General features: G+C 39.7%; 3 protein-coding genes and 1 long non-coding RNA gene across 16 annotated transcripts in view; 2 read left to right on the forward strand and 2 right to left on the reverse strand.

The window, feature by feature from the left end:
• Positions 1–22,295, forward strand: part of LOC121719384 (NACHT, LRR and PYD domains-containing protein 3-like) — a 289,755-nt gene that overhangs the window by 239,847 nt on the left and 27,613 nt on the right. The gene's annotated exons all lie outside the window — the stretch shown is intronic.
• LOC121719397 (NACHT, LRR and PYD domains-containing protein 12-like) overlaps positions 1–22,295 on the reverse strand; it is a 220,791-nt gene that overhangs the window by 145,525 nt on the left and 52,971 nt on the right. The window contains exon 13 of one of the 3 annotated variants that reach the window (XM_042104977.1): positions 8,872–8,882. The exons of 1 other annotated variant lie outside the window; for it this stretch is intronic. In XM_042104977.1, coding sequence (XP_041960911.1) covers position 8,882 — 1 coding nt within the window. In that variant the 3' untranslated portion in view covers positions 8,872–8,881. Of the gene's footprint in view, positions 1–8,871; positions 8,883–10,482; positions 10,496–22,295 lie in introns of those variants that run through there. One more of the 3 variants, XM_042104976.1, reaches the window with a different exon arrangement.
• Positions 1–22,295, reverse strand: part of LOC121719407 (NACHT, LRR and PYD domains-containing protein 3-like) — an 851,137-nt gene that overhangs the window by 14,283 nt on the left and 814,559 nt on the right. For 2 of the 10 annotated variants that reach the window (XM_042105004.1, XM_042105006.1), the window contains 4 exons: positions 7,534–7,647; positions 5,448–5,527; positions 3,020–4,871; positions 432–602 (listed from right to left, as the gene is read on the reverse strand). In XM_042105004.1, the coding sequence (XP_041960938.1) occupies positions 432–602; positions 3,020–4,871; positions 5,448–5,527; positions 7,534–7,647 (2,217 nt within the window). Of the gene's footprint in view, positions 1–431; positions 603–3,019; positions 4,872–5,447; positions 5,528–7,533; positions 7,648–7,840; positions 8,050–16,075; positions 16,124–18,324; positions 18,505–21,371; positions 21,395–22,053; positions 22,143–22,295 lie in introns of those variants that run through there. The other 8 variants (XM_042105008.1, XM_042105005.1, XM_042105002.1 and 5 more) reach the window with 7 other exon arrangements.
• On the forward strand, positions 5,655–22,127 carry LOC121719742. Its single transcript, XR_006034357.1, has 3 exons — positions 5,655–5,668; positions 16,540–16,543; positions 22,046–22,127. It is a non-coding gene; the product is annotated as an uncharacterized LOC121719742 (long non-coding RNA).

Genomic DNA, 22,295 nt, shown 5'->3' on the forward strand with positions numbered 1-22,295 from the left:
AGCAGAGCCATAGAGATCTATGATCTATGGCTCTGGACGGGAGTATTTGTGTGGGCTCGGGATGGGACGGGAGTGAAAATCGATTCCCGTGTCACCCTCTAATTCCCAATACATGCCACTTTTGTGGATTTTGTCATGTATAGTCCGACCACACAATCATAATGTAAACTAGATCTGCAAAATGTGGACATAACAAAATGGTAGTGGCAAAGTGAGTTTGCGAGAGACCATCTTTGACTTTGAGAATGTACAATGTCAGCCCATGTTAGCCAACAAGTGGTAGCCCATTGTTAAGCAGTAATTAGAATATTTAGCAACATTCCAAACACAAAAGTGTGACTGTACGCTTTTACGGATAGTTAACGGCCGTATGTTCTTCAGGGTTAACAAATCAGGAAATGGCAGAAAACAAAGAAATGTCTACCACCCACCTTAATGTGTGCAGTTTGCAGTGGGGACTAGACAGTCCCTTAGCGAGAAGCTGAATTCCAGAATCTCCCAGGTCATTGTGACTCATGTCCAGCTCTATCAGGAAGTTTGGTGACTGTAGAATTGAAGCCACATCCTCACCGGACTTATGTGTGAGTTTGCAATAAGCAAGTCTGCATAACATGACAAAAGGTAAACTATTATAGAGATATGTAGCTACTCCCTTGATTTACACTGCAAAAAATAAAATCTAACCAAGTGTTATTAATCTTATATTAAGATCAAAAAATATTTTGTTTGATATTGTTTTTAGTATGAAGAGACTTACCTAGCGCTCTCTCAAAAGATAATTTTGACTTAATTTAAGAACACTTTGACTTATTTTAAGGAGTCTTATCAAGACAAATTTACTTAAAGGTGCGATTTGTAGGATTGTTACCGAACGTTCTGTAGGCCAACATCAAAACACTGGTGAATGTTCTCAAGACTACCAGACGCGAGCCTCTTCTGGGTTGCCAGATGTAATGAAGACATAGCTAACGTTAGTTGACCTGCAGCTGCTTTAACGTTTCTCCAACCATGACCCAGCTACACATTACGGAAACAGTGAAAACAAAAAATACCTCCCTAACCAACGTAACATATTTAGCTGAAGTTAGCGATGCAGATGAAGTTTAGCATAGGCTACCTGTTGTGGAGAAATATGGCCAGCTCTGCGTCAGACTTGTTATTCTTCGTTTGACGAAGACGTCACCATCTCAGGAAGCTCCTCCGATGTCCACTTAATTTGTTTCTTGTTTTAATTTTGGAAATTTGCCTGCCTCTTGTAGGCGTTCATGACTACAACTGACAGCTGTTGACAGTTGGCCTTTGCTAATTTGGCAACCCAAATAGGAGGACGCGCTAGTCCATTATTGATACGCTATTCTAGAATTAATCGTTCAAAACATAAACGAAAATTCCAAGAGATTCCGCCCCGTAACTGATTTTTTTTCATGGGTTTTACGGGGTTTCACGGATTAGAGTAATGTTGTCAAATAAGCCATTACTTCAATTCATCGTGTTTCCTCACTCTCTGACAACATATGGTGATCATTTTTGGAATGGTTACAGTTTATTTTTCATTATTTCCTACATACTGGACCTTTAATGCACTGGCAGAATTTTTTTAGGACAAATTTCCTTACCAAATTTCCTTACCTTACATGTATCTATCAATAAGGGTCAGATTAAAATATGCCAGAATTCCCCTTTTAAGTGCCTTGGCAAAATGTAACTTACATGTATTATGTGACGTATATTATAACAAACTATCAACCTCAGTCCCGTAAAAGTGTTTTCCTATATTAGACAGTTTTGACCTCAATATTATATATGGTATAGTCACTATAGCATACATGGGCAACATACGGCCCGCGGGCCACATCCGGCCCGTGGGCTTTCCCTGACCGTCCTGCGTAAGGTCTGTGAAAGAACAATAGTCAAGAGCCTAGCATAGAGATAATGCACGCAAATCAATATCGTTGCTTTTATTTTGAAAGCGACTGCTATTTGTACGCCCATACATTTGTGCGTGGATGCATACGATGTAAACACCCTCACTGATGTGCTGGTGAATAGAATTTATGCTTCTGCGTCGACACAATGCAGTTGCCTTTAAGTCGGCGTAAACCTTTCAAAGTTTTGTGTCTCTTATGTCTGCATCGCTCACCACCACAAAGGTTGTCAGAACGAACTCCTGCTGTTTGTTGGCGATATGAAGTGTTAATTTCAAAACGTTACTGGCAGATAGACAGTTTACATTCGGATAACCCCGTCACTGTAACCAAAATATGTCTGAGTTTATTTGCAAAGCTTATGTTACTGAACTAGTATGATGCTACTACCCACAGGTTGCTTGAAGCAGCCGGCTCAACACACAGGGTGAGTTGACCAATCACAGTTTTGTGCATAAAGTTAAAGCAAAAACCTAGCCTACATTTTTAAAATAGTTTTTTTTGTGCATGTTGATTAACTAATGACAGCCTACTATTGTCTGCTCCACATTTTCATAGTCTAATTTTGCATAGAGTTAATTTAATGATGGTAATGATTTAATGATGAAATATTGCTGAGTGTTGATGAAATGGTGGCACAGGCCTATGGTTGTGTGACTCCTTCACATTTTCATGGCCTAGCCTAATTATATAGATATTGTAGTACTTTTTTATATCAGTCTTTGAAAACTGAAAAAAAAAATGTCAATGTCAAAAAATATTTTTCGAGAATGAGGATTAAATACTGGACATAGATTAAATAGCCTATTGCTGTTTTTCCTTGGTCTCCCTCACATTTTCATCTGTTCTTACGAGTAGTAAACAAAACCATATGATTTACTTAATGTTATACAAGAACAGAATAGAATTGGACAGAATTGAGTTCAGAGTTGAGTTCGGTATTTTGGGTCCGGCCCTCCTCAACAGTCCCAGTTTGTCATGTGGCCCCTTGGGGAAATTAGTTGCCCACCTCTACACTATAGCTACCAGCACAGTCACATCATGGCATGAACATCATCATCATCATCATCAATCTGTCTTCATCAGAGACTCACCGTGCTTTTGTGCAGAACCTCAGAGCTGGGAGCAGTCTCCTGCGTCCCTCATCTGATGTGTTGTATTTCTTCAGGTCAAACTCCTCCAGCACCTCCTCAGACATCAGAAGCATGTGGGCCATTGCTGAACAGTGGGCAGGGGACCACTCCCGGTTGATGTTCTTTGGTGAAGACAAGTAATTTTGAATTTCCTTTTGCATGGAATGATCATTCATTTCAAATAAGCAGTGAAAAAGATTGATGCATCGTTCTGGAGAGAGATCTTCTCTGTTGAGCTTCTTAATATACTGACATATTTCTTTAATGCTCTTTGACATGCTATGTGTGCAGTTCAGTAGACCTTTCAAAAGTCTCTGATTGCTCTCCAGAGAGATGCCCATAAGGAAGCGAAGGAAAAGATCGAGGTGTCCATTCCTGCTCTCCAATGCCTTATCCACTGCACTCTTAAGTAAGACCTGTAGATGATCCTGTGATCTTAAGCTCAGCATTGATAGACATGATACAACTGAGGGGCTGGGATCATGCCTATGTCTATATTTGTCATTGATGAAGGATTTCAGTGCTTCAAGATTCTCAGTCATGTAAGAGTGAAACACATACAGAGCTGCCAGAAACTCCTGAACACTCAGATGCACAAAGCAGTAGACTTTCTTCTGGTGAAACACAGATTCTTCCTTAAAGATCTCAGTGCACATGCCAGAGTACACTGAGGCTTCAGGGACACCAATGCCACACTTTTGAAGATCTTCCTCATAAAACATCAGATTTCCATTTTCCAAACTCTTGAAAGCCAGTTCTGCCAGCTTCAGTAACATTTCTCTCTGAGATTCCAGAAGTTTCTTTTGATTTGCTTTAGTTCCACCGTGATATTTCTGATCCTTCCTGGTAGTCTGAATGAGCAAGAAGTGTATGAACATCTCAGTCAGCGTTTTGGGAATGTATTTGATGTTTTTCTTCTCCAGCATCTGCTGAAGTACAGTAGCTGCAATCCAACAGAAGACAGGAATGTGGCACATGATGTGGAGACTCCTAGATACCTTAATGTGTGAGATGATTCTGTTGGCCTGATTCTCATCACTGATTTTCTTCCTGAAGTACTCTTCCTTCTGTGGGTCATTAAATCCTCGTACTTCTGTTACCTGGTCAATATACTGAGCAGGAATTTGACTGGCTGCTGCTGGTCGTGAGGTTATCCAGATAAGTGCAGAGGGAAGCAGAGTTCTTTGAATGAGGCTCGTCATCAGAACATCAACTGATGATGTTTGTTTTACATCAGACAACTTACTGTTCTGTTCCAGATCCAGAGTCAACCGACTCTCGTCCAAACCATCAAAGATGAACACAACCTGACAGTCTTTGTATCCTTCACCATCTTTCAGCTCGTTCAGTTCAGGGTGGAAATCAAGCAGGAGCTTGTGAAGACTATACTGATCACCCCTGACTAAATTCAGCTCACGGAAAGGAAGGGGAAACATAAAATCTACATCCTGATTGGCTACCCCATCTGTCCAGTCAAGAATGAACTTCTGCACTGAGACTGTTTTTCCAATGCCAGCAACACCTTTGGTCATCACAGTTCTGATGTGCTTCTCCTGTCCAGGTAAGGGTTTGAATATGTCATTGCAGTTGATTGGTGTGTCTTCTGTGGTTTGTCGTCGAGATGCTGACTCTACCTCCCAAACCTCATGATCCTTATTCACCCCTTCACTCTCTCCCTCTGTGATGTATAGCTCTGTGTATATCTTACTGAGGAGTATTTCATCTCCTGGTTTGATGATGCCTTCAGATATGTTCTCAAACCTCCTCTTCAGACTGGCTTTATGATTCTCTATAACTCTCCTTAGGTGCTCTTCTGTTTAGCAATGAAGATAATAAAGAAAAAATATATAATAAATAAGTAATATATTTATTATACGGCTCTTGACAATGCTAGTAGATCGCTCTATTGACTTGAATGGGATTTCCTAAATTATTTTCATGTAATTACTGCTGCAAACATATAATTACATATAATCTTTTGAGGGAAATTTGGTCTCTGCATTTATCCCAATCCGTGAATTACACTCAGCACACAGTGAGGTGAAGCACACACTAATCCCAGCGCAGTGAGCTGCCTGCTACAGCGGTGCTCGGGGAGCAGTGAGGGGTTAGGTGCCTTGCTCAAGGGCACTTCAGCCGTGCCTACTGGTCGGGGTTTGAACCGGCAACCCTCCGGTTACAAGTCCGAAGCGCTAACCAGTAGGCCACGGCTACCCAAAGTGCTTCCCATACTGGGAGTGTGTGTGTGTGTGTGCGTGTGTTTGTGTGTGTGTGTGTGTGTGTGTGTGTGTGTGCGTGCGTGCGTGTGCGTGTGCGTGTGTTTGTGTTTGTGTTTGTGTTTGTGTGTGTGTGTGTGTGCGTGCGTGCGTTCAGTACGTAGTCAGCTCACCTTGTTTGCTCAGGGGCCCACAGGGGGTGATGGCTGGGTTCCTCTTTACCTGCTCACCGCCACACTGACCCCGAGTCAGACTGAAGGAAAAATGACTGATGATAGATAGTCTGATCATTTCTTAAATGATGGGCCCTATCGTACCCTCGGTGCCAAGCACAACACAAGACTGGTTCTTCTTACACCCAATTCAGTAATTTAATTAAATATTGTGCTCACAGGTGTGTCAGTTAAAGTGTGGTCTGGCACATGATTAAAAAAAATCACTATCTTACATTTTCTAAAAATCATTATGTCACTGACCAAGAAAAACCTAAAGCAAAAAGGGTCATTCTGTTCTTAATCAACAGATGCCTCCCACCTGATCATCTTGGATTTGCTTCATACTTTATGTCAATAAAGTACTCAGCAACTACTGTGCAGTGGGCTCTTTGCACCAAAAGGCTCTTTGTTTCCGGTGGAGCATCAACTGTTATATTCTGCTCCTCCGTGTAGACACTAATTACATTAATTATATGTTTGATAGCTTAATTGATATAGGTTGATATAGTCGAGGTACCAACACCATATTTTGAGCATGTACTAATCAACACATGTTATTTCCCGTGCTATAATTGTTTTTGTGGTAGACTTTGTCATACATATGTATTTGAAACATGGTAAGTAATTTTTTGTTTGATGCTTTAGAAATTATATATTTTTTATTTATTTTAGACATGGCACCTACTGTGGTTGGTTAAAAAATAACTAAAACAGTAGTATTACATTAATAAATTGAAAAGATCTGATGGGATTCATTGTGGAGATATTGTGGGCAAAAATACTTAAAATTTCATTAAAAAAAATTCAGCAATTCATAGCTTTGCAAATATTAAATTGTAAGGCAATTATTTTAGAAGTTGAATACACTTAACAGTGTAGAATACTCCATGGAAATGTTAAGAATCTAGCATGAATCATTCACAAGTATGTCATGTATGTACTTTGTCATTTTGGAAAAATTGCATGTTATCAGACTTTTGCACAGTAGTTGCTGGGAATAATAAAATTATTGACAAAAAGTATGAAGCAACTCCAAAAATCTGTTGATTTGGTATTGAATGACCCAAAAGCGCATATACTGTAAAGCACAGCTGAAGACGGGCTGTCATAAGATGTAAGCAGCCCTTAGCAACAAGTCCCAAACAACTCGTCTGCAGGATCAATATCCTTAGGATTTGTATTCAGTCATTCGAACATTATAGGGGTAAGTGTTGCTTTTTTCAGGCTATGTTTTTAATTGTAACCCTTTCAATCAATAGTGAAAGTAAATAACTGTATAAATGTTTTGTCGCTGCCTATGATATCACAGTTAACTTAGTTTCATTTTGCCTATGAGTTCAAATACAAAATGAGTTCAAATACAGTAAATAAGGAGTTAGGCAAGGTTTAGTGTAATCCCTGTGTTGTATACACAGTCTGGCATGCAAGCAGATTCCTTCAAATGTGCTGACTGTCAAAATACTGATGCGCTGGTTAATGTTACGCTGCTTGCTGTTAAATGGAACGACAGATGTCACTCTCATTGGTTTAAAGGATGTTCCACTGAAAACACAGCTATGACTGATTAAGAAACATAAAAACAACCCATTTAAACAATACACCTGGCGTTTCAGATCGCTGAAAAAGAGCCCTATGTCTTGAAATTCATAATAAAAATCTATTCACCAACACATTTGATGCCGTTGTAAAACCCAGCATAACAACTGACTGCATTTTATTCTATATTACTGCGCCACCACAAATCGATACAAAAGTTAGAGTTGATGCGTCTTGATGTTGTTTAGCAACCATTCTGAGGAAGTATTTTTCTTTGCAGAATTGTTGTACCTTATTATTACATATTATTACATGTAAATCTTGCAAGGTATATATAGTAACTATTTTAGAAAAGCAATAACCCATTTGAGTTGATAGGTTACATGGATTACTGATTTTAGAACAGTTAAGGGGAATTTTAGGCACTTCACTTGCGTGTCTTGCCTAACAACAGCCTCTTAGGGCTTATTTCTTACAAAACTGACCAGTGGACCTGAACGTAACTCACTGTGGGAGTCTGTGATCTGGTCCACTGCTGAATGCAGGAGGTAAGGGTAAGGACCAGTTACTCTTCATGGACAAACAGCTGGGCACTGGAGATGGAGCTCTGTATGTCTGTGATCTAGTTGCATAAGGAGACAAAAGGAACTGAACAATATAAACTCATTCTTCTGTGAAGTGATTACATTTGTTCACACTTACAGTAATATTACAACTACAATACATGTTCCATTGTAGAATGATATGCTCTCTCTTATTCACACTCACATGTGCACAGACACAGACACACACACACTCATAAAATGTATTCTTACCAGTTTCATTTCCTGTGTGTGTGTGTGTGTGTAAAATTGCAGGTCACAACACTGACATGTCTTAAAAGGGCCGTATTATGAAAAACTCCCTTTTTCTGTGCTTTTGTACTTCCATTTGTGTCTCTCACGATTCTAGAAACACTCCAAGTGCAAAACAAAACCATGCGTTGAGCTTTTGTGGGTTACTTGAGAGATGTTGATGTCAGAAACCATGACATGAGCTTCTGTGAGCTAGTCAGACATCTCCCCTATTATGGACCCTTTCAGGAGAGTTCCATTATCAGCATCATAGTGGACCCTTTCAAGAGAGTTCCATTATCAGCATCATAGTGGACCCTTTCAAGAGAGTTCCATTATCAGCATCATAGTTGGCCCCACAAGACTTCCTTTTTAACATTCCATATGTTATCTTAATGCAGAGGAAGTAGATTGGGGCCCAAATAGAAAATTGCCCAAATTGTTTTTGTTTACTTTGTTGAAAGGGTCTATAATGTCACAGTTGGGAAAACTATTACCCCCAGAGCCATATAGGGCGCTGACTGCCCAACCCCATCTGAAAATTCCCTCCCTCTAGGTTAGGCGCTTCCTGTTGAAGATCCTCCATTTTTGGTTATAGCCTATTGTTTCCAACCAGCACCATGCAAAAGAGTATTTTCTGTACACAACATATCCAAATGTCTTTTATGCACCTGATGTCATCCAGACATCCCAACCTGCAAAAAGCCATTTAATTTATTTGTATTTTGGCCTTTGATATACATATAAATCCATTTTAGGTCATTAAAATCAGACTTGAGGAACTGGCTGGTCAACATGGCCATTGGTATTGTTTGGTTACTTTGTAACCTACTGTAGGTTCACTGAGTGAAGTGACTATACAATCATTCCATATGTACAGGGAATGATCCCTCTGCCTGTCAAGGTTCGTGGATAAACAAACTTGTAATAGGCGAATCGTTCACTTAGCATACAGCATATACGTAGCCAGTTGCTACCGACAAAAAAACAGCTATGCAACTTCAAGAACGTCTGCCTGACAAATCTCGCGAGAATTGTGAAACATTACCTTGTCAGTAGATATAGCTCTTTGGAGATAGTTGTTAATCCTGTCTTGTTTGGTTTTTATTAAAGCAGAATTCTTGCCTCTCATTTCTACTTGATTAATTTATTAATAATATTGGCAAAATACTACATTCATAAGTCTAAATTTCAAATTTTACAGAATTTGGTATAGACGTTAAACAATATACAACAATCTCTAGCAGTAATAATAAGAAGACTGTCAAAACACAAACACTTTTTGTGCTTTACAATGTGTTTTTATGATATATTTATTATTTTATTTTATTATTATTTTTGTGTAATGTACATCCCCCTGGCGTAGTTTGAACAATGCTTTTGTACTGTATTATTGTATACTCCTTGTATACTGTTTGTATACTTAAATTGATCTAATAATAAAAAAATATAACCCCCCCCCCCCCCCCCCCCCAAAAAAAAAAGATAGTTGTTAATCCTTCACCTCACAACCAAAGCATTTTCATTGTGTATAGGGGGGACAACATTTACAACAGCAGAGTAAAATATAAATATATCGCAGCTCTACAGGGAGGGAGCTCTACAGTCGCCAAAAATACCTGTACCTTTAAGACACACCGGCCTGCCCGGACACACCCACAGCGAATCTATAAAACTCCCGTGCTGATGTCTGATGCACCCGGTATTGTAATAGACAAAAAACTGCTCAGTTTTCCTAAAAGGCTGGGTGCGTCAGAAGTATTCTGCAAAGGTCCTAATGGGGCAGTGTGCAGACTGATCTGCGACAGAAGAGATCGACTGCAGCTCGACTGCTCAGTCAGGACTTAAGGCAAGAACGCGACCCTTGACCAGCAGCAATAAGCTGTGAACCCACCAGAGCTAGTGAGTGGAGCTAAGCGGTGCAAAATTAAATCTAACCAAGTGTTATTAATCTTATAATAAGAACAAAAAATCTATTTGGTATTGTTTTTAGTATGAAAAGACTTACCTAGTGCTCTCTCGAAAGATCATTTTGACTTAATTTAAGAAGACTTTGACTTATTTTAAGGAGTCTTATCAAGACAAATTTACTTAACGCACTGGCAGACAAATTTGCTTGTTTTTAGGACAAATTTGCTTAACGCACTGGCAGAAAAATTTGCTAGTTTTCAGGATGAGATGTCTTAAAATAAGTCAAACTTTTCTTAAATGAACTCAAATGATTTCACAAGAAAGCGCTAGGTAAGTCTCTTTATACTGAAAACGAAACAAACTAGTTATTATGACCGCCGCGCAGCAAAGTGGTTATGGAATGGGTTGACATGGCCCCTTGAGATAAAATGGTCCTCCTAAACCCTTCGGTTCTCCGGATATTCACAGAAAACTGTGTCTGCCCTACCCTCCTTTCAGGGGATCCAGTCCAGCGGGGGGGCTACAGATCAACACGAAAAATGATGGTTCCATGCTATCCATGTGGGGTTACATGCCCACCAAGTTTTGTGTACCCCGGTCTTTCAGTGTCCCAGGAATCCTTGACGGAAATTTGGGCATGCAAAAAAAAAAAAAATGTGCTGGACTGGGCGGCGGTCATATTTTGTACCGCTCTGCGGTACATCTAGTTTTTATCTTGATATAAGACTAACTAGATGTACCACAGAGTGGTACAAAATATGACCGCCGCCCAGTCCAGCACATTTTTTCCACAAAAATAAATCACGCTGAAAGGCCTATATGATTCTAACTGTCTCACTAAGTTGCATTATCCACACTCAATTCTCACTGGTATCTGCTAGACAACAAGTACCAAAACATGATTAGTTCATAGATTTCACATGTAAAATTCATTTTATACAACCCCACCCCCATCTTGCCTGTTCATAATTCTGAGAAGTTCTTGAATTGTGTGCATGTGTGCGTGTACATGTTTATGTGTGTGTGTGTGTGTGTGTGTGTGTGTGTGTGTGTGTGTGTGTGTGTGTGTGTGCGTGCTTGTGTGTTTGCCTGCGTATGTGTGTTTGTGCATGTGCATGCATGCGTACATATGTCTACTGTGTGAGTATGTGTCATGAAAATAAGTGGTAATGGGATGGGTTGACATGTCCCCATAAGACCAACATACAAAAAAAAGGTGGACCTCCTAGGTCCTACGGTTCTCGAGATATTCACAGAAAACTGTCTCCGGCCACCTACAGGCCAGTTGGTGTATAGTAACATAAATTAATTTATTGTGTGGCCCCCCATGAACGAAATTCCACGAAACTTGGCGTGCATTCAAAGGGTGTCATAATGATCCTAGACTTCCAATTTTGTGCAGTTTTGACTATGTCACGTCACAGATACCTGTGATTACAACACCTCATTTTTACTTTTTTGTGTTTAACTAGGTGGCGCTATACATGAAATGAGTGGTTATGGAATGGGTTGACATGGCCCCTTGAGATCAACATACAAAAAAATGGTCCTCCTAAACCTTACGGTTCTCAAGATATTCACATAAAACTGTGTCTGCCCTACCCTCCTTTCGGGGGTGCGAACGATGGTTCCATGCTATTCATGTGGGGTTACATGCCCACCAAGTTTCGTCTACCCCGGTCTTTCAGTGTCCCGGGAATCCTTGACGGAAATTTGGACATGCGAAAAAAAAAAAAAAAAAAAATCTGACTTCGCTGCGCGGCGGTCATAATAATCTTGGTTGGGTTAGATAAACAGTTTTTTGCAGTGAATATCCAGCTCCTCGCTCAGGTGGCTGTTCACTCGGCCGCTCGTCCACTCAAATTCGCATCAGGTTGCTCCGCTCAATTTTTTCTCCCCACTCCACTTAAAAATCCTCCTGCTCCAGTAAAATCGCTCCACGCTCATTCCAATTTAAAAGAGGGAGAAATAATCTACAAGCTGAATCTATCTATCTATCTATCTATCTATCTATTTAAAAGAGCAATGGCAATATATTTCACTCGTTTCACATTAATTGTTGTGCTACAATGAAAACGGTTTTGGCCCCCGGGGACCAAACTAAATTGTTCGGTAAAAGTCTAGTGGGGCTACATGCCCACCAAGTTTCATGTGTGTTCAAGAATGCTTAAGGAAGCTACTTTCATCACAAATCACATGGCACTTTACTCAGGTGGATATCAAACAATCATTGATTTTACGCCAACACTGGTGTTTTATACATATATAGATCCCAGGCCGGTGTGTCTTCAAGTTTATCCATGTACCTTGACAGGCAGGATAACAGAGTGGAGAGATAGTCTCGAGACAATAGACAATCATCCTGTTGGGGATTATTTTCCTGTACTAATTAGCAGAGGTGGGACCAAGTCTCTGTTTGGCAAGTCACAAGTAAGTCCCAAGTCTTAGCAGTCAAGTCCAAGTCAAGTCCCAAGTAAAGACAGAGAAGGGCAAGTCGAGTCCAAGTCCAAGTCACCTCAAAGCCAAGTCGAGTCCAAGTCCAAGTCCCAATCTTTTTCAAGTCCTGAACAAGTCATCAGGTACTCTTCACTTAATAATGCCATTATTCGACTATTGATCATAATTTTAACACATCAATCTAATCTACAGTATTTTTTTTTTTTTATAAATACAGATTAAAATATGTTAAATGGTTTTGTCTTGAAATCTTTTACGATATATGCATGCGCATACCTGTGAAATATACGCATGAGCATACCTGAGTAATCTGTACGAAACGGATAGCTACAAGACACTCATAGCAGCAAATATATATTGTTTTTCCAAATTGCGGTGTCCACGTAAGGATGAGTACTAATTTGACTGATGGCATTTCACTGCGCTAGGCCACAGATTTGCCAGCAAACAATTTATTAGGCTGTCTGCCAGTGGCGACTCATAAGGGAAGCCAAGGTCATGGTTAATGATTACAATAAATGGTAACGAGAATAATCGTCACATAGCTACATTAGTAAATTGCTGCAGTTAAATATTTTACGTTTTTATTAGGACTGTCAAACAATTAAAAAAAATAACTAATTTCTCATATTTTGAAATGAATTAATGTAGATTAATTGCGATTAAAGCTTCGTATATGGCATATTAAATACAGCATAAATCACAAAATTACTGAGTAACCACAAAGGTAAAAGGTCACCCAGCCTAGTCCATAGGCACCCGATATTGTTTAATTTTCCGATTGAGATATACACACTCTGGCTATTCTAAATGCAAAAATGCATCAGGGAGTTATGACAAAACTGTAACTAACAAACTAGATCCTAATAGAAAGCTGTAGGCTACAGGTAGGATTATAAGGTAGGCCTATTTACAACATAAATTGTCAATAGGATATGCTGGCGACACAAATAAAATCTCCTTTGGAAACCAATGGCTTACGCCTTACAGTATCAAGCGGACTTAAACTGCCATATCGTGGCGAAAAGTTGTAATAACATTCACGAGTCAAGGAAAGCGCGAATGAAGTAGCCACTTCTAAATGGGAGCCACTACACAGTACTGTAGGTTAAGGTGTGTTGCTAAAGCAGCCATAATGAAATTAAGGTGTCATTGTTTGGATACTTCACACACACGTGCTTTTTAATTTCACAGACTACAACTACCTGGAATCAAAGCACATCGATTCCCCTCTCACACCCTGCACGCACTTAAAACTAAATAAACAGGCGTCTCAGTCTCACGCATGTATAGGCAAAACTGTATCAGACCGGTGTAACGTTGGTAAATCCTCCATTGCACAGAATGATTTTGTAGCACGTGCAATAAATGACAGTCGAAAGATACAAACAGTGCTGCTATCAATTTGCTTGGTATAACCGCATTTATACAAATTTCTACAAATGCAATCAATCAAATTGGCCTCCATCACTCAACCAGCGCTTGAGTGATAACATTACCTAGGTCCTTATTGATATTACAAGATTAACGTACCTGCAGTAAAAACCAAGCATGTCCGATAAACATCCTCAGATTTATTTTGGCTTCAAGAAGAAATGGGAATTACACTCCATGTGAACATCGTCCTATCCTTATTAGATGTTCGCTGCGGTAAATTACAGTCCTTGAAGGAAGCGTCCATTGTTTTTCCAACCCACTTTTAACTTCCAACAAAATTACGTCTCACTTCAACGATGCGCCATCTAGTGGACAAACAACTACTTATCGCCAATACTGAAAATGCAGCCATGATGATGATGATGAAGAATATTTATTTTGGCTTTCTTTTAATCCCACTGAATTTGTAATTATGTATCGGCCGTTCTAATACCGATAGTATGTGGGTGCCTGTGTGTGTGTGCATGTGTATATGTGTGCACCGCCATCTACAGGCCAATGAGTGTAGTCACTAAATGTACACATAACCTAATTTTTTTAGACCCCCCCATGGATGAAATTCTAAGAAACTTGGCATACCCCCAGAGAATGCCAGGTCAATCATACACATAAAATTTGGTGCAGTTCTGAACATCAGATAGGGGCGATTAAAGCAGAATAATATTGCATTTCTTATTACCGGGGGGGTGCAAATCACAAATGAGTGATTATGGGCCAGGTTGATGTGGGCCCTTGAGACCAACATACCATAAAAGATTCTTCATCCTCAGTGCCACGCTTCAGGTAGTTATTTAGGAAAAACTGTTTTTTTTTGCGGTTCGGGGGGCCCAGCACGGGGGGTGGTGGCCCCCGGGGACGAAACAAATGTTTTCCGTAAAAGTCTAGTGGGGCTACATACCCACCACATTTCATGTGCCCCGGTGGTTCGGTGTCCCGGGTATCGTTGACCAAAAATTCAGGAAGTAGATGACGGGAAAAATTCTTGAATTGTGTGCATGTGTGCGTGTACAAGTTTATATTTATGTGTGTGGGTGTGTGTGTGTGTGTGTTTGTGCGTGCTTGTGTGTTTGCCTGCGTATGTGTGTTTTTGCATGTGCATGCATGCGTACATATGTCTACTGTGTGAGTATGTGTCATACGTATGATTACTGTAAATGTACATGTATGTGTTTTTTTTTTTTGGGGGGGGGGGTCACGACCTGTTGACGTAATTGATATGCAAATTAGTGCGTGACGTCATCTAGCGACATTTAGCGACTTTTGGAGCTGGCTTTAGCTACTTTCCATTTGAAATAGTTGGCAACACTGTTACCAGCTCCATTCAAATATAGCTATGGCTAGCCTAGTCCACAAACTAACATTGTTTGTGCCACATGTATAGCACAATATTAACAATGATACGCATGATATTAAGTTGGCACAAACAGCTTTCATTCCTTTGGAAATAAAAGCATGTAATGACATGATGCTTGCTAGACATTTTCTGTTTGCAATTAAAAGTGAATTATGAGCCTGGTATAGCCAGTAGCCACCTAGCTACGTGGAATGCATTTCAATCGGCATAATATCATGTGCTTCATGTAAACGAATTATTGAAGACTTCAAGACTCACCAGTTCCATTACACAAAAGCAAAGACAACTCTTCATATTCTTGTCCATTTGCAGCCTATGTCAAAGTGCCCTGGCTCTCACAGTTTATAACAGTAGTGAGTACCGGATAAATCCGCAATTTCCTCTAATCTCGTCTTTGTTTCCTTCATGATTTCCCTTCATAGGCCCACGTTTCACTCCCTTTCGTGCGCGCTGAGACGCGTTCTCAATTAAATGGAGTAGGCCGCTAGCATACGTTCAAGTTGGATCATCCTTATGTAACATGCTGTTGATACATTTTGACATTGTAAACGTTCTCTAACAAAAATGCAAATCAGTTTGCAGTAATAATATTTATTATTACTATATTAAATTTATTAAATATAGTAATAATAAATATTAAATAATATTGCAGCTAATATTTATTTATTATTGGTCCTTCCTCTGTCTCTTGGTGCCCTACACACAGTGCGTGATGCGTGGTGGCAACAGCAGCACTGATCACTGTGCTCTGTTTGTGTCCACTATGTGTATTTTGTTTTTTTCGTTGCGAGGTGAAAGCATCTCTGGGGTGACTGGTCCACGATCAGGAAATTCATTTTTTGAAACGAGACCTGTCAAGTCATTACAAGTTAAAGAGGCAAAGTCCGAGTCAAGTCTCGAGTGAATAGTATTCAAGTCCAAGTCGAGTCGCAAGTCATGCCGAATTTTATCAAGTCGAGTATGAAGTCATTAAAATCATGACTCGAGTCTGACTCGAGTCCAAGTCATGTGACTCGAGTCCATATGTCTGCTAATTAGTAAACCTGAATGCAACTCACTGTGGTCGAAGGAGTCTGTGGTCTTGTCCACTGCTGAATACAGGTGGTCTGACAATGCAATAAAACATGAAACTTCAAAACCACAGTTCAAATTCTCAGGGGATCTTAATGCTGACAGAAAACAGTAACACATATTGTTAGCTGCACATAAGACAGCAGCCAATTAAATAAATATGTGTTCATGAAATCCATGAAATGACCATAGATAGATAGATAAATAAATAAATAAATAACTCTTTATTCTAATTATTTATTCTGGTTTGTACAACCACCAAAGGGCTCAATGTGTACACAAATGAACAGGTACCAACAGCGTCAAATAGTGTGTGTGTGTTTGTGTGGGTGGGGTGGGGGGTGCACAGTGCTTCTATTCTATTTATTCTATTTTTGTATATTTGTCGAGGAGCATCTTGCTGCAGCCAGCGGGAAGATGGGGCTTCAAGCCCAGCCCACATCCAAGTCAGCCATGTTTTTTTGTATTACGTCACGCAGTTTAAAATTGATGGCGGCGAGAGGGAGTCAGTCAGCAGAGAGAGCCAGGACTCGCGACGAGACTAAACGAGCTGCTACATTCTATAAACCAGCAACATACTGCAAAACACGTTTTATTGTGTAATTCAACACGTAAACTGTGGATTCAAACCAGCGCAACAGCACCAATGTTTCCATAAGAACGCCGTTGTCACACTACTCGTTCATCAGATATGAACTAGCTAGCTAGTTAGCTAGCCAGCAAAGTTAAAGGGAAACTTGGCAGGATTTCCCCCTCTGCTGGAGAAATTGTGCATTATGATATTTCAAACTGTGGAAAAAGGTAACGATAAAGCACATGGATTTGTTTACAAGCTAGCAAAACAGTTAGCATAAGTTCGGCAGAAGATGTGGATGTTATAAGGTAAGAAACACAATTTAAAACGAGTTTCTTGTTTCTCAGTTCTCTTTCCGGGACGGTAGTCTCAATGTTGCAAGGTTGGTTTTCCGCCTGGGGACGCTAGGGGCAGCGGGAAAAGTCACAATTTTCACCGGAACAGGTCATTTAACCATCCAAATGATTTCTAAATGGGTTTATTACGTTGAAATAATTCCCAAGTTCCCCTTTAACCACCCAGATGGCAAGAGGCTGGCAGCGGCCCACCAGTTTTGCTGCCGCCGACGGACTGCTGAGTTTTTGCATATCGGTTCTACCGCGGTCCGCTGGGCTAACGAGCCGCAGCTTTGACAACCTTTTCTTTATTCATTTATATGGCGGACCGCCGGTGCCCTAGCGTTACCATCGCGGGTTGCCGACAAGTAGCCTATCTACCGGTGGTCTGATATCTGCTTGCTATCTGGGCAGTAGGCTAGCCTATATTTGAGATGAGGATATGTCTAGCTTCATCTAACCGGTTACACAATGTATGCTTCTGGTTCACCTGTTGTTAATAAAGCAAAATCGCCTCTTTGTAGCCTAGGCTACATTTGGTTGTAATGGAGAATTCTTGCTGTTAAAGTGATAGTCCACGATAATTAAATGAAATATGGCTTGTTTTCCATTTGAATACATAGTCATCAATATTTAAAATGACCAATTTTTTGAATGTGAATATTGTTTCAAAACCGGAAATCAAATAAACGAAAAAGTACACAGACCTAATTACAGTAACTAGCCTAGGCCTACATGAAAAATTCACTGTTGTTGCATGAAATGTCGTTTGTGTTTAGCCTACATCATCAGTTTCTATCGTCTAATATGAAACAAGATACTATATTAGCTTCGCTACTGGGCTGTCTTGGTAGTAAAGCGTATGGGGAGTGACGTAGGCAAAGAAAACATGGCTGAGTTGGATGTGGGCCGGGCTTGATGTCAAGCCTCGCCTTCCCGCAGGCTGCAGCGAGTTGTACTTGGATATTTGTCACACTTCAATGTTTCAGATTATCTAACTAATTTTAATATAAGACAAAGGCAATATAAAACACACAATGCTCTTTCATTTATTAATGGTAAAATTAAATTTGGTTAGATGGTTAGTTTAGTAACTAAGGGGGGGAATACTTTTTCATATAGGGCCAGGTAGGCTTAGGTAGCTTTTTTTCTTTCAAGAAATTAAATAATAATTTAACAACTGCATTCATGTTTACTCTGTTTATCTTTGTCTAACATTAAAATTAGTTTGATTATCAGAAACATTTTAGTGTGACAAATATGCAAAAATATAAGAACACGGGAAGAGGGCAAATACTTTTTCACAGTATAAAGTCTATTGACTTACTCTCCATCAGAGGATTTGTTGCCAGGACCATCCATTTCCTTGTCTTTCTTCATGGTCACCCACCAAAATTGTTCATCCTCTGGTCTGTGACCTGCAGCGACCGCCCTCTCCTGTTCACTTCTGTCACTCATCCTAGCAGCAGCGGGAGAGTCTCTCTAGACTCTGATTTTCATATTATCCCTGATTTCATCACAAAACAAACAAAAAATATCAGGAATTAAACAACATCACTTTTTAGGAGAAAAATAGGAGAATAATGAAAAAAGTATTAAGACAAGAGGATGAGGATGATGGTGATGATGATGATGATGGTAAAGTACAACATGGAGAAATGTGTAACCAAAAACAGTCTGAGCTTGTGATGCTGAGTTTTGCAGAAGTTATGGTTAAAGGAAAGTGATTGGAATAGGGGGTTCATTAAATAAGTTGTCTTTGACATGAGGCCATTTGAATTTGTATGTAATTGTTATATTTTTTAAGTAATTACATTTTTGTATCAGTACCACACTTTTCCATACGTGGGGTCATACATGACCCCAAGCATTTTCTATCTAAAAGTATCGACTAGTCGACATGCCGACATTCAACTTGAAATACAGTTTAAACATACAGTTTAAGCTATGCACACTCCCACAACTCTAATATTTGACAACCATGAATGGTAGGCCTACTTCAAATAGGTGTTATTTCAGATAGATTGCTGCTACGTCTTGGTGAATGTCCTCATTGCAGTCATCGTTAAGCGCGTAGATATCTCGCGGTTATGGAAATACCATGCACTATGCCATTTATATAGCTATAATAATACATGTTTCCAATGATATACTGTTTCTATAGTACAAAATGTTATTTCACTCTGTTTTTACGTGGGTACGGCACATCCAAATAAGTGCCCTTGATGACCCACAGGCCGTCAGTCTCCATAGGTTAACATGGCAAAACTCATCTTTCTAAAACTGCTTTTCCATGTCTCACCTGCATAATATATAGTATAGCTTAAGATGAAAATCACTCTTTAATAATAAAATAAATAAATAAACCACTAATGAAGTTTACTTTTGACCATCAAATGTATCGCCTATAACGTGATAAAAGGACGTAAGTAAGTATTTGGCTAAGAAACGGAGGTTCATATGTTTTGTCTAAATTATGTCTGTATTGTTGCACTCAAAGAAAACTGGAATGTTTCGTTTGTCCTCCTTTTCAATCATTCCGGTTGTAGCCTACCCTTTGGAGCGGTCGCTGTTAACAATTAGGCCTAGGCCTACATAGAAGACAAGACAGATCAATACCAACATTACAAAACCAACCAGCCACCACACAGCAGCAGGAGATGTCGCAACCATTAGCGAACTGGAGCAAAACAGCAAAGTCGTCCATCAAATCAGTCGTTATAGGTATGGGAATCAGGATACAGCACTCCTGTATGCTGCAAACAGCTTGGCGGGCACATATAAAGCCAGTTTCTAGAACCAGAAATTAGTACTGGGCACATCTGCTACTGTGACTAGCTGTAAGCCACTGACTAAAAGTAGCCTCCCAAACTACTGAGGAGTTGGTCCAGGGGATGTCAGGAATGTGGCAGGCAGGCAAGCCTGGCCCTCACATATAAGGCCAACCAACCACCCAACTATAAGGCGGACGTCTGCTAAGTAAAGGTTACCTGCTCTTTTATATAACACAGGTGATAATTACCTTCTAACGCGGTAGGTAGGACATGGGGGTGGTGTAGGGAAACTCTGTGATAAGCTGTGCTCTTAGTAGGGGAGACCGGGGCTGGTTGGAACACTTTTCACTCTCGGCTATATTTCTCCGTCTTACAATGCGTTGAAATTCAAATTTGTCAAATTGTGATTAACTGAAAGCTTGGGATCTCAGCTACAAAATGTATACATTCAATGTAAACAAATGATCCCTTGTTTTGAGTTATATATGATTAAAGTGGTGTTGTGCACGTGTGCCAACCTGCCCCATGCACGGGGTTGGTTGGCACATGTAGTCGGGGTTGGTTGGAACACCTATGTTATAGTCCTTTGCAGTACCCCTTTTGCTTTTGTTTGAAGTGCTCATCTATATCACTGCCTGTAGGGCTTTGCTGATGTCTTTCCTGTGTGTTTTTCTTCAGTAGGCCCACCGTCAAGACCAATTTGGTCCCTACCGATTTTTTTTTACTTCAAATGTTTAAAAATGTCTGAAATGCTTCGAAATGTAAAACTATATTCAGTAATTACAATAACAATGCTAAAATAAAGATTGATGATGTTTTTATGTGTAAAATACAAAGTTTATAGATTTGTCACAAAATAGCCATAGGGAATATATGTGCCAACCAACCCCAAAATCAGTGTGCCAACCTGCCCCGCCCACATTAGGTCAAACTTTTTTGCACAAATGCTGTTAGCCTGCTAATATCAGTCACCTCAGGTTTTCAAACTTCATTTTAAGATATAAATGAGTCCCCTAGCAATCAATTATAATTAATATTTTTTATATATCCCTAACTATTACCCTTCTAGGATGTATTTAGTGGGAGGTGCATATTCTAAGTTGACACTACAAAATTAAAATGTTGTTCTCACCTAAAGGGTTAATGACCTGGAGACCAGTTACATACGTGAGTTTACTCTACTCAATAAGGCCGTCAGTTTAGTGTTGGAATTTTGTTGCAGCTCCCTCTAGTAACCTGGATATTAACAGTGTTTCAACCTGCCCCTGTTCCAACCAGCCCCGGTCTCCCCTACTGCTCCTGCTACATATGCATACTTATCGGCCTGTATGTTTTGATTAGTGCGAATGCATAGCACACTCCTTATTCCTTGTCTTTAGCAGCAGTGTTGTGCTGTCTTCTGAAATGTCAGTGACAAAAATATTTTTGTAACTCTATAATCTGACTACAGCCACCCAGGTGAAAGTGTAGTCTCATTATGCCATTCTGCTCTTATTTCAAACTGCTAAAAGGGCCACAAACAGGACACTTAATTAAAAATAGTCTTCAAGAGAAATGCACTGAACATCGTCTACAACTCATGTGAGGGGAAGGAACTCATATTTTTGTACAAAACTGGATGGACTTGCTCAGTCAGGTGTGGTGATACAATTAAAAGCAAAATATCTGGTCACAAAACACGTCACACACACCATGAAAACATGCTGTTCTTATTTCCACCATCCCAATCATTATCATTTTTAGCCTCTCTCTTCCCCCCCCCGCCTCCCATTTTCATGTCATACATTTTACATTTTGTGATCAAATTACAGTGAGTTTGATCAAAACAATATAAATAAATAACTAAAATATTCTGATACAACTAAACCTCCCAGATGTAAGTTATTGATCTTTGAATGTTTAACTCTCTAGAGTGTCAACGAAGAGAAGGGTAATACCCTTACATAAAGGAACCATCAAAACAACTAAACAGACTGCACATGCCAGGCATATAATTCAAAACAATACGTTGAACTCAGACCTCTTTCTGTGAAGTTATAATATATCTAACCACCATTTTACTTGTATATTTATATTTTATATACTCCTCTTACAGGATCAATATTTGGAAATGTATGGGAACTGAGATCACCATTTTATTCTTACATTAAACTGCTATTAATAGGGCCACAAATAGGACTCCATACAAACATTACATACAAATGCTACATACAGAAACCTCCAAACATCAAGAGAAATTGTATAGTGCATACAACTCATGTTTAGTAAACAAAGGAACTTACAGTTTTGAGTTTTATTCACTTGTCATTTCCTTGAGTCTCAGACGCTCCCTGTAGAGAACTGGCTGGACTTGTTCTGTCTCACGTTAAGGTTTGTTCATACCATCACCAGCAAAACAACTCAGCATGTTGTCATAAAATATTTAACTCTTTCTTCCTCATTCTTTATGTCTCTATACCAAAGTCCTTTTAGGCAAGTCCCTCCACTCGGCGGCCATATTGTAAAGCTTTTTGGGCATTTATCG

This window comes from Alosa sapidissima, chromosome 9, assembly GCF_018492685.1.
Source record: "Alosa sapidissima isolate fAloSap1 chromosome 9, fAloSap1.pri, whole genome shotgun sequence".
Taxonomy (NCBI): Eukaryota; Metazoa; Chordata; class Actinopteri; order Clupeiformes; family Clupeidae; genus Alosa; species Alosa sapidissima.